General features: G+C 36.4%; 1 protein-coding gene across 1 annotated transcript in view; it reads left to right on the forward strand.

Moving 5' to 3' along the window:
• LOC307172298 (uncharacterized protein) overlaps positions 1 to 16,706 on the forward strand; it is an 84,823-nt gene extending 68,117 nt beyond the window's left edge. The window contains exons 10-11 of the mRNA XM_079894570.1: positions 794 to 907; positions 14,887 to 16,706. Of these exons, the coding sequence (XP_079750696.1) occupies positions 794 to 907; positions 14,887 to 15,075 (303 nt within the window). The 3' untranslated portion in view covers positions 15,076 to 16,706. The remainder of the gene's footprint in view (positions 1 to 793; positions 908 to 14,886) is intronic.
• Positions 16,707 to 17,570: the final 864 nt, after the last annotated feature.

Raw genomic sequence — 17,570 nt, forward strand, 5'->3', positions numbered from 1 at the left:
CAGCCCATTTGTGTCTGACTTCCCTTTGTTCAATGTTCTCATTTTTCAGGATACAAACAAAGCTGCCCGATTGTTTGTCTCTCCCTCTCTGTTTACTGCAAAATAAGGTTATTTTAATCCTGCCTGAAATCAAATATTTATAGCACTGACAGAGTGCACAGGAAGTGCTTTAGGTTTGTTTTGTTAATTACGAGTGGCTGACTGACTGTCTCATGTTTTTGCAGCCTACTTTTAGATGTATTTACTGTAGGCAAGAGTGGGGTAATTTGTGCCAGATTTTACACAATTAATGCAATAGGCCAGTACTTCTAAACCCTGATCCTGGAGTGACTCCAACACTGCTCATTTGGAATCATTGGGGAATATAGGAATTATTTACATTTCAAATAAAAATATGAATACAAATGAGAAAGAAAAACAACATACTAATGTATAATCCCATTTTATTTGTAATTCATGTGTAACACTTATATAGAATCCCAATCCCAGTTTGCTGCACATTATTCCCATGTTTTAAACCAGCCAGAAAAAGGTTTTAAATATCAGAATATTTTATGATGTAGTGCAAAAATAGACAGCATTTTGTAATAGTAATAATATTTCTGCTAGTAATAATAACTTTATTTTATTTTAGTATTAGTATCCCCTGCATTTGAAGGCAAAGCTTATACTATTATTTGAACCACAAGCACAATTTACCCCAAAACATCTGACTTTTTGGGAAAATAAAATTGGGAAAACGGTCAATAATTATTTGCAATTTATATATATGTATCTTTTCTTCCTGTCTCAGGTGTGGTATTTGTTGGGATGGCTGTTTTATTTGCAACTGGATAAACAAGACCTGACAAACAACAGTGTGAACTTCAGAAAATCAGCCTGGACGTACCTAAGCAAGGCCAAAAAGGTAGAGCTCATACATATACACACACTGCTCTTTTGGAAATGATGAGGCCATCTGATTTCATCATAGCATAGTTTTCATTCTCCCCCACATACAGTACACACACACACACATTTTCTACCTGGCTGATTCCTCCACTCCTCCTTTGGTCCCTTCTCATTTTTTCCACCTGTCATGGCTCTCTCAGCATGCCGTCAGCTCTTTTTCTACTGTGAAATTTCTCGAACTCTGCTGGTGTCCGAGCGCAATAGAAATGGAAAATGAAAGCCAGAGTTTGAAATAAAGTAAGAGAGGGAATAGCTTGCAGGATGAAGTATAACAATATGTATAGCTCTTTTTTTTCTTTTCTTCTTTTTCTTCCTCCTCCCCATTTCCATCTCCTCCTCAGGCTTTTCACTGTTACTTGACTTTGGTTTTCTTTGAGGAAACCTTTGGTCACTGCATGTAGTCTCTTTCCTCTTCCATTGTTTTTCTGTCTCCGCGTCTCTCGTTTCGAATAGATTCGTCATCATCTGTCCTTCATTCCCTCTGCTTCACCTTGTAGCCTCTCATTTTCTTCTGGAGAGGAATAAACATACCTTACTACGTCCTTGATGATCTAGTGAGATGAATTGGGAAGGCCAGGCACACACCTGCTGTCTCGCATATAGCTGTAGATCCATATGTCTCTCCTTGAGTCTCTGAAGTACAGACTTTCATTACTTAGTTATTGCAGAATTCACTATTGATGGGTACTTATGGCTAGCCAATAGGAACGCAGGAGAAATGTATATCAGTACTCTTATCGATCCAAATGGCTTTTCAAAGTCTCAGACATGTAATTTTTCAAATTAAAACAGCCAGATGAGACTTAATACAAAAACAGTAACCACAGTAATAAAGTATATGTTTCATTTGTAGATATACAAATGGAGAAGGAAATCTGAAAAAATGTATTATGTATTTCCATATTTATTTATTTATTTATGTATTTATTTATTTCTTTGTCCTATTGGATAAGATGGCATGGTTTTATTGGCATAGTCTTTAAATAAAATGGTCTTTAGTTTTTTTAATAAAATGTAGGTTATATTTTCTATCAACATTTGAAAGTAAAAATATAATAATCCAATTAATAATGAACCCATGCTATTTTATTTCAGAGTCGTTTAATGGTTTTCTCTCCGACCACTTAATCCTGAATGACTTTATAAGGTCTTTGGAGTTTGTCTACTGTTTAAATCTGTGAAGAAAAATCTCTGTTTGTGCTGCTCTATACATTTTTTAAAAGGAAATTTGAGAGCAAAAATTGGCTCATGAGCACAAAATATGTAAATAAGACCTGAAAGTCACACTCTTGGCTTTGGTTCAGACTTGTGAATATTTAATTACGTTCGCTAACGTCTCAATTATTCATCTGCTCTTTAATCAGTGCCCCATATCGCCAAGCTTTTGTTAGCTGTGTCATTAATATGGCCGTAATAAAGCAAACAGTAATTATTTATTAATTAGCCTTTTAGAAGGTCATCTCTCTGCGCTATGAAATATACTGCCAGTTATGACTGAGCTAGACTAATGTTGCTAGTATAATGCTAAGTATTGACAGCAATAACCTTTCAACTTTTTAGTAATAGAATTGCCTGAACTGTTGATTAAATCTGGTGATCATATACATTTTCCATCCTTTGGGAACAAAATATTTCAGTAGCATCATAGAGAGTCTTATTTTGTGCACCATTGCTTTGCTAAACCTATAAAAACAGTTCCATCTTCGGTAGAACACAAAAGAAGATATTTTGAAAAAAAAAATTATCTGGGTATTTGGTCCATGCAGTGGGTGTTGGGGGGGTCCAATGTTAGTTTGAACATTAACTTTTATTGAAAGGACAAAAGTAGTTGAAACATCTTAAAAATATATTTAAGGAATGTCAAGAAAATAGGTTTACAGTTTATAGAAGTGGCTGTTTGTAATAAACCGACATAAGTGAGCATAGACATCTAGACAAGTATTACCTCCATGACACTAATATTAAAATCTTTAAATATTAAATATATATAAAAAAATCTTTTTGGCTCTATTTATTAATTTTGTACATGTATTTTTTCGTCGGATACCATCCATGTTGAAATGAATGCATGTGGAAGATTGGTGCGTAAACTGTAGCTCTTTGTTATAACATCAGCAATCACAGACATTCGCATTTGTATGGGATTAGAATTCTCAGAGGAGGACTATGTTGAGTTTTGCAGGAAAACAGTAGGTAATTTACTCTGTAATTTTTACTGAGGTCGTGTGAAGAAAACATAGACATGGCAGACTCTGACGGGATTAAATCCGCAAAGTACACCTGTGAGAAATGAATTTCTCTAATGTCCCCCTGGAAAACTAGTCCCGTCCAATTAGGGCTTTATTCTGAAAGATAATGACGTTGTTAGCTGTTGCCCAAGTTCTGTGGATTTCAACTCTATAAAGTATTTCCATATATTTTTAAATCTTCAGTTTTATGCTTCTGCTTTAGTGATCATTAGCCAGTTGTGAAATTGATGGCTCTTGAGCTAATCTCTTGATTACAGTCTCGATTTTTCTCCTGAATCGATTGATTTCCCCTGCTCCTCTGATTTTAATTAGCTTGTGGCTACTCTGCCTGTTGCGGATTTGTTTTCTGTGTATGCACTCATATTGCTGTTTTCTACCTTCACTCCACCCTTCCTTGCTTCCACTATGTGCTCGTTCTTCTGTCACACTCTATGACTTCAGGCAGGGTTCAGATTCCACTTTAGCCGCTATTCACCATTGATTTTCTGCCTTCTGCTCAATGTCCAGCTCTTTACACGTCCATCCCTTAGCACCCACCCCCCCTCCCCATCCATACCTCACTGCCTCTCTTTTCTCTCTCTTTCTCTTGTGCCATTCCTCACTACCTCTCTTTAATCCCTCTATTCCTTGCTCACTCTCTTTTCTTTCTCTATTTCTTTCTATTTTCTGTCTCTATGTACTATAACCTGCAATTAACATCTGCCTCGCTGATTCAATCTCAAGTTGTCAGCCGAGATCTATTGCTGCTTATTCTTGGTGTTAAAGGATTAGCTCACCCAAAATTGAATATTCTGTCTCCCTCATGTTGTTCTCATATTCCAGACCTTTTTTTATTTTGTATTCTGAGAGAATTGTATGTTACCAATTAATATTTATGCAATGATATGAATACTACTATTTTTTTTTCTAATTTTCTACAATTATTTTTCAATTAAAGCTGTATTTCATGTTAAAATAGAGACAAGGCCTTTAAAATCCAACTTTTGAAGGCAGATTAGCGTCTTCTGGTGGGAGTAAAAAAAATAAAAATGTCTAATGCCATAGTGTAACCACTAGATTACTATATACAGTAGCTCTATATAAAGAGACTTGTACATAAAAACATACTTTTATTCAGACATTCTCTACACTACTTTTTGTCAAGATTTAGATTTGTTTGAAATGTTGATTTGAAGTGTCAGTTTTTCCAATAATTCTTCCACAGTCAAACCTGAACACAGACAGATATCTTGTTACATGTAACATCAAAATGCATTTCTGATTACCTCCAAATGTAATTTAGTCAAATCACGTTTTTATTCTTCAGTATTTTTCTCCCTCTTTCCATATGTCAGTATTTCTTATTTCTCTCCATCAGCTCTTTCTTCCTCTCTTCATCCCTCAATACATCTCTTTTTATTCTTCATTGCCTCCACCCCTTGTCCTGTATTGATCTGGGCAGTATTGATTGAGCTTTGAGTGCATGACCACATTTTCAGCCATTAATAATCTTACATATAATGATTTATCATGCTTACTGTATGCTATGATGCATAAATGGTCCAGCCTCTTGCTTTGTGAATAGACAGTCACACTTTATCGATCCTCGAGGGGGAATTAAAGAAAGAAAAATTCGGAAGGTATTTCATCAGCTTTTGTTCTGTGTGGAAGTAATAGATCTTGTGTGTCACAATGTTACTTCAGCGTTAGTAAAGCATCTCGTTCAGCCATGGGTGCAAAATGACCCGTTTTTTGAGCATCTCATTGCTCTGTCTGTAACTACCATTGCAGCTCTTGAAATCGCCTCTAGCAAGACCCATGAAAAACACATTCACACAGTGACACCTTTTATTGGCCTTGATAAACTAATATACACAGCTGAAATATTTTTGTGTTAATGTGCATAAGAGCAAGTATTCACGCGTTTTTCACATTCCAATCAAACAAATTATGTCTCAGGTCTGCTATTTTCTTCCAGTAAATCTGAATGAATATAACATTCCTGGAAGAGACACAAGTGTGTTTTTAGACAGGAATGAGCCTTGTCCAGTGTCTTTATGCAGATTTTGTCTGTGATTTTGTGTGTATTTGTATGTTTTTCCACACATGTATTTTTCTCAGCTCTGTTTATATGTGCAGCAGCTGTGTTGATAATGCTTTGTCATTTCATTGAGTGCAGTAGAGATGAAGACATCTGATCCCACAGCTGTCTTTCACATACACCAGAGTGTTTGAGAGCAGGCGATGTGAATCGTGTATTTGATTGCATGTTTTAGATCAAAGCCAGCTATTAGGTGCTCTCACGTTGTTTACAGGTTTTACAATGCAGGGGTTAAAAATATTCTAGTAAGTGCCACATAATTTTTCATTATGCAACACAGCACATATAAAACAAACATTTCGGCCGTATGTATATCTAAAATAACTTTGACAACCAGCTGCAAATCACTGTTAGTGTGAATATAGCTTAAACACAGTAAGTGTAGTGAATTAGTGTGTCAATGTGTCTTCCTCCACTAGGTTCAAGATCATTTTCAAGAACTCTCCAATCCAATTTGGTCTTGTCAATTATCTTTTATAATTCCAAAGCAGGTGAAATTGTAAACCACCAGCAAGCAAATGTGATTAACTGAAGTGTCAGCAAACAACAACTAAGGAAAGGTCCGCTAATCTTACTTATTTTTATCCTGTATTGATTGCTCTGTTTGTAGCATTGCCTTGTAGGTGTTTGTTCTCTTCTTTTCCTTAGGTCTAAACTTTGCCCATGTGTTTTGACACTACCTGATCTCATCCTCTCTCTCTCTCTCTCTCTCTCTCTCTCTCTCTCTCTCTCTCTCTCTCTCTCTCTCTCTCTCTCTCTCTCTCTCTCGTGTAGCTATAAAGAAAACATACCCAAAAAATTATAAATTCTTTAGTATGTGAAATCATCATAAAATGCTCTGTAGGATTTTTGTGCTGCGTTATTGTGTAGACGTATATGAAAGTTTTGAAAAAAAAATATTATAGGCCTACTACACTTTTCTTATAGGTTGTGCAATATTTTATTCTCAGTTACTTTTATAGTAGATTGATGCTTTATACATGTACTCTAGAAAACCCTTCCGGTCTGTTTGCTTGTATTTTTGTACTCCCAGTCGAGTGAGAGCCGCAGAACATCTTTTGTTCAGTGCCTATGTGTGATTGTTCTTTTGGCTCGGGTCTGTAGTTTGATGTATTAAGAGCCGTTCTCATCTCTTGAGACTTGAAATCTTTTATTGTGGACTCGAGCACACACAGGATTGGAGGCACTTATTTATCGATAGATTCAAACTGAAAACGCTATCTTGCCTTTTATTATCATTCTTTTCATTTTGATGCACAGAAGTGTTTGAAAGTTGACATTTCTTTGATGTTAGGTGTGGGTGTGTGATTAAGAAAGTGAAGAACCAGGGCAGTGGGAGTTATGATTATGCGAGTTGTATTAAATACTGAAATCTGTTTTTCCTCCCCTGTTCAATGTAAATACATTGAAAATGAAATAATATTGTTTATGTAATATGCTTAACTTGCTTTAAGTACCATTTGTTACAACAAAACTCCTTCGTAAATGTGTCTTTGTTGGGTCTTTAACTACATCTTGTCATTTGAGCACCAGTCAGTATGATTTGGATTTCAGTGCAGGATACTTTTGTCTTTTTATGTTTTATGAATGAATCATTTACTAATGACTCAGTTTATTCGGTTTGTTCACCAACATTGTCACGTTAGAATCAAGAAATGAAATGGTCCTTTGAGGCCAAACTCGAATGCTTTTTGAAATGTCTGATTCGTTCTAGTGAATTGGATTTTTTCAGAAACATTAAAAATTCAAATCCCTGCGCAGAAGTACTACATTTTAGGTCTTATATTCTTAAATTCAGACTGCGAAATCACAACTCGGCTAAATTTTCTTTTGCCATAGGTTAGTGTCTCAGGAAACACTGGTGTATGCCTCAGAGGGAAGAAAAGAAAGTGTAGGTACGTGTGTGTGTGTCTGTGTCTGTGTGAACTGTGCAGATATAAATGACTATCTTTCAGCTGGACGCTAAGGTCAGTTGTGGATCAGGAGTCAGTTCAGCCCAGCAGTTCATCAGAGGAGAGAGGCACAGAACGAGAGGGAGAGATACGGCCTGAGGAAAGTGATTTAGGGACAGTGGGAGGAGTCCTTGATGGCAATCTGAATGATGAAAGAAGGCAGAGAAATAGGGAAGGACAGATACAAACACAATCACATTCATTACTTTCAACACACAAATGCACACTACACCGGACACGCACACAGTGTATATGTGGCAGGTTTTGTCAGAATTCTGAGGACCAGCCATGGCTAATATAAATGTATGTATATCTGAATTTATTTATTTAAATGAAGAATTATAGATCTAAATAAAACAACATAAATAGTTGTATTGATGATAAAATAATTATCGAACTTTAGAATTAGGGGCTAGAAAAAATCATTAGCTCAGTTTAATATCCCTGCCATGACAGAAACAAATGTGTGTGTGTGTGTGTGTGTGTGTGTGTGTGTGTGTGTGTGTGTGTGTGTGTGTGTGTGTACATATTTTTCTATCCTGGTGGGGACTTCAGCCTGAATGCATACAGACTTATGGGGACTCGCCGTGATTAAACCATGGGAAACTAAATCGAGGTCCCCATGAGGAAACAAGCTTATAAATCATACAGAATGATATATATATATATTTTTTTTTTATGTAAAAATGCATAAACTTTTGTGTGATTGGTAGGTTTAGTGGTAAGGTTAGTGTAAGGGGATAGAATATACAATTTGTACTGTATAAAAATCATGTCTATGGAGAGAGTCCCCACAAAGATAGCTTGGCTTGGTTTGGCATCAATAATTTTTTTGTGCTGGTTCCCAATTGAGTAAGATGGCCATAGCAGGAGATGGCAGACTCACTTACACACACACACACACACACACACACACACACACACACACACACACACACACACACACACACACACACACACACACACCATCAACACCTCCAGACAATTTTATTCAGCAAAGAACCCACCCAAACAGAGCTCCTCTGCAAAGCTGCCAGTTCAAAACATAGAAATACAGCAGTGGAGTATTTAGTATGTGAAGTACACATAGAAGTCTTGGATTAAGTGGAAGATACACTTTTCAGCAGTAGCTATCTCTAAGAGGAACATTTCTGCTGTGTACACTTTTGAGAGCTTATTAAAGGATGTAAAGATGAGGAGATTTATAGAAGGTGTTTTTGACACTGTGTGTGTGTGTGTCTGTGTGTCAGTGGCTGATGGAGTGTAACTCTTATCAGGACTGGAGATCAGGTCTCAGTAATTACAGGGTGGAACTCCAGATGGTGTCTGTCGCTGAGGTAACACATTCGAGGGAGCGCCGTCCTCCTCTAGATTGATTAAATAACCACCACTCAGATCTGAATCCAAAACGCAGGAGCTGTTGCACAAGTGTTTCTCAATTCATTTATTTATTCTCAGAGGGGTTGGGCGCAGTGGTACAGGGTCATTCTCTGTATGCAGTGCTTTTTTTTTATCTCTGTGGAAGATCATCTCAGTGAAATTGCTCCCAGGAGGATTATGGGTTAAGTTTCGAGATATATTTACACAAAATATTGTAAAAAAGTTAATATATATTTTAAGACAATTTAATTATTTTCCTATGTTTGCAGATGCTGTATGTCATCGAAATTCTGTCATAAAAAATAGCAAATAAAATATCTAAAAAAGATTATCTTTATTGAGGTCTGTTTATGATCCGTTTATAAATATCTATCTACCTACCTATCTGCCCGTCCGTCCGTCCGTCCGTCGCTTTATTTGCCTTTCCGTCTGTCATTCTATTGCTCGTTTTTGTATATACAGTATACAGTACCAGTCAAAAGTCTGGAAACATTACTATTTTTAATGTTTTTGAAAGAAGTCTCTTCTGCTCACCAAGCTTGCATTTATTTGATCAAAAATACAAATGACAACAACAAATACTTTAATATAATATAATATTAAATATATTTTTATATTTAATATATTTTTAAATATACTTTAAAAATATAATTTATTGCCTATGATGCAAAGCTGAATTTTCAGCATCATTACTCCAGTCTTCTGTGTCACATGATCCATCAGAAAACATTTTAAAGGGATAGTTCACCCAAAAATGACAATTCTGTCAGTAATTACTCACCCTCATGTTGTTCCAACCCCGTAAGACCTTCGTTCATCTTCGGAACAAAAATTAAGATATTTTTGATTAAATCTGAGAGCTGGATCACTCCTCCATAGGCTTCTAAGGGACTGAAACTTGCTGGCCCAGAAAATGTATTAAAGACATCGTTAATATAGTCCAAGTGACTCCAGTGACTCAATCTTAAGTTTATAAAGCGACGAGAATACTTTTTGTGCGCAAAAACAAACAAAAATAACGACTTTATTCCACTTTTCATTTCCTTCTCTCTGGGCCTCGGGTCTTTTCAAGTAGTGTTTAAGCGTAGCGCGTCTGTGTTGTACGTCACCACGTATCACACATGACCAGCGTCGGCCAATAGTGAGCCTACGTGGTGACGTGCAACACAGACGCGCTACGCTTAAACACTACGTGAAAAGACCCGAGGCCCAGAGAGAAGGAAATGAAAAGTGGAATAAAGTCGTTATTTTTGTTTGTTTTTGTGCACAAAAAGTATTCTCGTCGCTTTATAAACTTAAGATTGAGCCACTGGAGTCACTTGGACTATATTAACGATGTCTTTAATACATTTTCTGGGCCAGCAAGTTTCAGTCCCTTAGAAGCCTATGGAGGAGTTAGACAACTCTCAGATTTAATCAAAAATATCTTAATTTGTGTTCCGAAGATGAACGAATGTCTTACGGGGTTGGAACAACATGAGGGTGAGTAATTACTGACAGAATTTTCATTTTTGGGTGAACTAACCCTTTAATATGCTGATTTGATACTTTGTTATTATCAATGTTGAAAACAGTTGTGCTGCTTAATATTCTTTTTGGAACCTGTGATACTTTTTTTCAGGATTCATTAATGAATAAAAAGGTAAAAAGAACAGCATTTATTCAAAATAGAAATTTTCTAATAATATAAATCTTTACAATTACTTTTTATCAATTTTACACATCTTGCTGAATAAAAGTATTAATTTCTTTAAAAAAAAAAACTTGTAAACAGTGTATATTGTCACAAAAGATTTCTATTTAAAAAAATATCTTGAATCCTAGAAAAGTATCACAGGTTATAAAAAAAAGTAAGCAGCACAAATGTTTCCAACATTGATAAGTCAGCATATTAGAATTATTTCTGAAGGATCATGTGACACTGAAGATTGGAGTAATGGCTGATGAAAATACAGCTTTGCATCATAGAAATTATATTTGAAAGCATATTAAAATAGAAAAATATTATTTTAAATTATAATAACATTTCCCCCCAAAAAAAAAAAAAAAAAAAAAATATATATATATATATATATATACAGTGAGGAAAATAAGTATTTGAACACCCTGCTATTTTGCAAGTTCTCCCACTTAGAAATCATGGAGGGGTCTGAAATTGTCATCGTAGGTGCATGTCCACTGTGAGAGACATAAAATCACAGAAATCACAATGTATGATTTTTTACCTATTTATTTGTATGATACAGCTGCAAATAAGTATTTGAACACCTGAGAAAATCAATGTTAATATTTGGTACAGTAGCCTTTGTTTGCAATTACAGAGATCAAACGTTTCCTGTAGTTTTTCACCAGGTTTGCACACACTACAGGAGGGATTTTGGCCCACTCCTCCACACAGATCTTCTCTAGATCAGTCAGGTTTCTGGGCTGTCGCTGAGAAACACGGAGTTTGAGCTCCCTCCAAAGATTCTCTATTGGGTTTAGGTCTGGAGACTGGCTAGGCCACGCCAGAACCTTGATATGCTTCTTACAGAGCCACTCCTTGGTTATCCTGGCTGTGTGCTTCGGGTCATTGTCATGTTGGAAGACCCAGCCTCGACCCATCTTCAATGCTCTAACTGAGGGAAGTAGGTTGTTCCCCAAAATCTCGCAATACATGGCCCCGGTCATCCTCTCCTTAATACAGTGCAGTCGCCCTGTCCCATGTGCAGAAAAACACCCCCAAAGCATGATGCTACCACCCCCATGCTTCACAGTAGGGATGGTGTTCTTGGGATGGTACTCATCATTCTTCTTCCTCCAAACACGTTTAGTGGAATTATGACCATAAAGTTATATTTTGGTCTCATCTGACCACATGACTTTCTCCCATGACTCCTCTGGATCATCCAAATGGTCATTGGCAAACTTAAGACGGGCCTTGACATGTGCTGGTTTAAGCAGGGGAACCTTCTGTGCCATGCATGATTTCAAACCATGACGTCTTAGTGTATTACCAACAGTAACCTTGGAAACGGTGGTCCCAGCTCTTTTCAGGTCATTGACCAGCTCCTCCCGTGTAGTTCTGGGCTGATTTCTCACCTTTCTTAGGATCATTGAGACCCCACGAGGTGAGATCTTGCATGGAGCCCCAGTCCGAGGGAGATTGACAGTCATGTTTAGCTGCTTCCATTTTCTAATGATTGCTCCAACAGTGGACCTTTTTTCACCAAGCTGCTTGGCAATTTCCCCGTAGCCCTTTCCAGCCTTGTGGAGGTGTACAATTTTGTCTCTAGTGTCTTTGGACAGCTCTTTGGTCTTGGCCATGTTAGTAGTTGGATTCTTACTGATTGTATGGGGTGGACAGGTGTCTTTATGCAGCTAACGACCTCAAACAGGTGCATCTAATTTAGGATAATAAATGGAGTGGAGGTGGACATTTTAAAGGCAGACTAACAGGTCTTTGAGGGTCAGAATTCTAGCTGATAGACAGGTGTTCAAATACTTATTTGCAGCTGTATCATACAAATAAATAGTTTAAAAAATCATATATTGTGATTTCTGGATTTTTTTTTTTTAGATTGTCTCTCACAGTGGACATGCACCTACGATGACAATTTCAGACCCCTCCATGATTTCCAAGTGGGAGAACTTGCAAAATAGCAGGGTGTTCAAATACTTATTTTCCTCACTGTATATATATATATATACATATATATATACATATATATATATATACATATATACATTTAATACTTTAGATAAGAGCTTAAAAATCACCAATGCTTTTTTATGATTAGTAAAGTTTTTTTTATTTTATTCTCAGAATCAGGCATGGTACATTTACCTAGAAATGTTTGGCCTTGTACAAATTAGTCCAATAATCTTAGTGCTGAATCTGGAGTTTAATGTAACAGTCGCAATGACCGTCCAAGGTAACCATCCACTCCAGTTATGCATTAACCAGTATATAACAAATCATTCATAAGACATTTAAATGTTCCAGTCCTGTGAGCCAATGTGAGTTTAATGTGTAAGTGTTGCTTTATCGTCACAATTAACCTTGATATCCGGCAGCGAAAAGGCCGGAAAGTACATGCACACACATCAACATTGTGTTAAAATGCCCTCATGGGTCTAACTAAACCTGTGTGGCCAGTGGTTGTAATGTTTGTGTGTGTGTGTGTGTGTGTGTGTGTGAAGGTCAGATCTGTAGAGCAGGTAGGAGATTCAGACTCTCCTGAGGGCTTATGATCGGTCCGTAAATGAGATCCCACGAGGCCCAGAGAGCCCCGTCGCCACTCGCTGTTGCTTAGCGACCGTTCCCACGGCTCTGAGGGTGATATAAGGGAGCAACCGGCTGCCCACTGACAGTATGTGTGTGTGAGATGACCTGGTTAGTCTGTGAGTGTGAAGGACTCTGTGGTTTCGCTCCTGGGGGAGTTAAATAAGGTTCTATGCTGCTAAAACTCATTAAATAAAAAGAAGGAAAGAGGGGAAAGAACAGCGGAGGAAAGGTTGATAAGTTGTGGGGTCACTTTCTCCAGCCTTTTAAATGACTGCTCTTTCATGTATTAATAAGAAATGTGCTTTCTTAATTAAAGTCAGGTTGTTAGAGTAGACAGAACTTCTGCGTCTGCATGATTACAGTTCACTGAAGAGTGGTCTGTTCTCCAAACGCACTGCTAATACCTCATAAGGATTGACCTTTAAAAAAATAGTGTGCATTAGTCATTCTCACGTGATGCTTTCTGAAATTTGAGGAAGTTTGTAAGCTCTCTGCATTGTTCTTTGACTGGGTGCAAGTCTGTCTGCATTGCGTCGATGCCCGTTTTAGCTTTGCAACCATTAACCACATTCATATCACATCATGACTGCTTGTTATTCAAGTGCGGTTTTACCAATCTTTAAGTACTCACTCAAATAATATTGTAGGAATTCTCATAATCTGTTCATAATTGTTTGTCATTAAAATGAATAAGTTGATGAATTGTTACTAAAACAGATGTACAGTAGATAACTTCAAATCTTTTTAAAATCTTATAATGTTTTTTGTTTTAACTTTAAAATATTTTTTATTAATATTGTGTATATATATATAGTATTATTTATATCATATGTATTATTATTATTATTATTATATAATTATTATTAAGTTATATATTATTTTTATTTTTTTCTAGTTTAATTTACCAGATTCTGATTGGCTGTCATTGTTTTTATTGTTCATCAGCTGAAAATTGTTCTTAAAGTGAATTCAACGATATCGTTTCTCTGTGCCAGTATTGTTATAGTTGTGGTGTGGACTATTCTTTTATATTAGAACGATTTTTAGAACTACATCTTTATTGTTATCGTTATGGTTATCGTCCTTGGTGTTAATAGGCATTTAGAATCTTTCTGCTTTATAACATCACTTTGTGAATGGTGAAATATTTCAGGCAATTCTTTTGACTTTGAGTTGAAGTCAAACATTAACATGCCATGTGAATACATTGCATAACATTCTGCTAGGCTATTAATGGTGTAATTTCAGATATTTCTTGTTGACGTTGTTCTTTTATACATTATCACTTCATTTGCAGTGAATGCAGTCTTTGTAGAAAAAATATGCAACACATTATGTTGAACCTGCTTCCTTTTTACATTAGACTGCGTCTGAATGTATCTGTGCCAATAATCTGCAGTTGATTAAAAGGACAATTGATTGATCATCGATTCATCATGAGTATCCCTTCCCTTGTACTCACATTTAGCAGTTGAACTGAAGCTGTAACATGTTCTGGTATTAATTGTACTGCTTCTCCTGCAAGCTTTTTATATAAACCAAAGGGAGAAAGTGTGGGGCGATATATTGTTTAGCCGACACTTTGAGAATTGTTTTTTTTTTTATCATGTTCTTTCGGGGGATATTTTACAGTGATAAGAGTTGAGACAGTGGGGGGGATTGAATTCTCTTCCTCTCCTGGCAAGCGCTCAGTCTGCACACTGATGCAGAGCTTGCTTCGTTTGAGCTTGGAAAGGAGTCACTAATTTGTGGAATTTGTCAGCTGACTTCGCTGGCACTGGACCTTCTTGAAGAAAGAGAAAGAGAGAGAGAGAGTCCTTGAAAGATGGAGAAAAGAGGAATATATAGGAGTGGCACAGAGGAGAGTTTTGATTTAGTTCACACTGCAAAAACATGCCAAGCCTGGAGTCAAAGCTGAGATTTCTCTTTTCTCTCTGAACAAACACTGCCACTATTCCTCTGATAATAATCATAAGATCTGTTTTTTTTTCTCTCTTGAATCTATAGCTCTATGTGAAGCTGCGCTGTGAGGACGCACCCATGTTTGAGCATACGGAGCAGCTGTTGGCAGAGCTGGGTGGAGGTGATTATGATGATGATGATGAAGCTGGACCTTCTTTAGAGGACATTGAGGATGATTTTATTCAAAGCAGTGATGAAGAAGATGATGAAGAAGAAGATGCCATGGATCACTGACTGGCCTCTTTTCACTCTTGTTAATTCTAATTGTCTTCTATGGCCTCGTCCAGTCAGAATATTAAAACTGAAAGCAGGTGGCTGCATCTTCACACAGTCTCCTCTACCCTCTCTCTCCCTCCTCATTCCTTTCCACCTTTTCTTCCTTTCTTTTCGAGTTAGATCTGAAGTTTGTTCTGACTGAAGCGGGGTGTATTTTCTGTTTGCCTTGTTTTTTTGCATGCTGAGACTGCGAACGATCAGACATCTGTCACATTGATCTGGACATTGATCAAGTTGGTGTTTCTTAGTTCATTTATATTTACTGTTTTAGAAGACTTACAAAATGTTAAAAAAATATCAGAATAGAATCAAAGGCATTTCTCATTCCATACAACATATATCCGTACAACATTTATTTCATTTTATTTGATCTTGTTTTGTTTTGTAGTTATATGGAATGAGAAATGTCTTAAGGGACTGAAGTATTTTAAAAACAAACAGCTAAATGCCCATATACATGCTTATGTTTCATTGAAATGATGATGATGATAGTGTGAAATCATTGTTGTCTCATTCTGATTTCATTATTTTTGGAAGTATTGTGAGAATGTAATCAGCCAGTCCAGAATCTGCACAATGAACCCTCTTGCTAGAAGACATTTCATCTCTCAACATACTTGAGTGTTTGTTAATGTCTTTTACCTAATGATAAACCTAAGGATCATTCTGGTAATGGATGTGGGAAAATAGTTTTTGTTTATCTTGATGCAGACCCCAGAAATGTGGTGTAATAATGCCACAATAACAATACATTATTATAATGAGCCTTGATGTTTGTTTGTTTTTGTCTTTTCCGATGCTCTCTGTCTGTCGTCCAGCCTGTACGGAGAACCGTTCTTATGAACTACCGCACTTTTTCCACATCAAATAGTTCAGATGCTACAACAAGCCTCCTGAGTTCAAACGAGACATCTGGTTTCATGTTGTGATTTCTAAGCAAATCTCATAATCCGATCACATGAGGCATGCCAGTTCATAGCCTTAATGGAAATTCTCAAGTTTTAATTAAGCTTGTAGACTTTTAGCTTCTCAAAGATGGCAAGCTTGGATGAAATATAGTTATATTTTGACAAAAAATTTTTTTCTTTTTACAAAAAGGTTTCTTGTAACTGAAAAAAAAAAAAGTATAATCCCTCTTATACATACAGCACCTTTCAAAACTTTTGGGTCGTTATGATTTTGTGTGCGTGCGTTTGTTTGTTTGTTTGTTTGTATAAAAGAGTGTCTCATTTGTCTATCAAGGATGCATTTATTTGATCAAAAATACAGTAAAAATAATGTTGTGAAATATGATTCAAATTTATGTATTTTAAAATGTAATTAAATCAAACTGAATTTCAGCAGGCATTACTCAAGTCTTCAGTGTCACATGATCCTTCAAAAATCATGCTGATTTGCTGCTCAAGAAACATTTCTTATAATTATCAATGATGAAAGCAGTTGTGCTGCTTAATATTTTTGTGGAAACAGTGATACATTATTTTAGGATTTTTTTTATGAATGTAATGTTCAAACAAACATATTTGAAAGTCTTTACTGTTACCTTTAATCAATTTAATGCATCCTTGTTAAATAACAATTAAAATGATAAAAAACAAAGTATTCTTTTGAAAAGTGTAATTTGTGTGATTGCGATATGTTTAGAGACATGATAGAATGATTATACTGTACTTTGTACAGTTACTTTATGGCCTTTTTAAGCCCATTGGGTTTTTGAATACCTCAATTAGTTATTAACACATGTCCTTTGAAGGACATTTTACACAGACAGAGCATGTTGGGTATATTATTAATTCATGAAGGGAAGGGAAATGACAGGAAGCAGAATGACTGTATGAATGAAAAACATTTATGCTAAAGCCTGTCAGGTTGAGATATATGTGTACTGATATATCAGTGGCATGTTTAATAATTCCTGAAAGACAAATAATTATGTGGGGGCTGCAAAAGTGATGAAACCTCCTTTTTATATTATTCTTACACAGTGAAGGCTGTGATGGGAAGCTTCACAGCTGAAGTTACTGTGTCTGCACTTACAGTATCAGTTCAGTCTCCATGATACATTTAGAGCGAAGAGTCTTCCTGAGGGTCAAGATCAAGCCTTGTGCTGGTCATGATTTCAATTATAAAGGCTCCATTTACCCTTTGGATTTGGCAATTAAAAGCTTAAATTGCCATAAGAATCATCACTTTTGGACCTTGACACTATGTGCAATGAAAGTGGTGCATACTTGGATCAGACAAAAACCAGCTGTTGTGTATGTCTGTATATTCGGTTGTCATCACTGAACAAATTAATTCTCTCTTTCCAGCAGCTTTCCTGTCAATTGTATGTTTTTTGAGAGACATGCTATGCCTTATGGGTGATATGTTCCCCTGAGTTCTCTTGTTTTGTTGACTCGTCCCCTCATTCATCGACGGGTCGATTTTACACTTGGGCTTTTAGAATAATG

Source organism: Squalius cephalus (assembly GCF_949319135.1).
Source record: "Squalius cephalus genome assembly, chromosome: 15".
Classification (NCBI taxonomy): Eukaryota; Metazoa; Chordata; class Actinopteri; order Cypriniformes; family Leuciscidae; genus Squalius; species Squalius cephalus.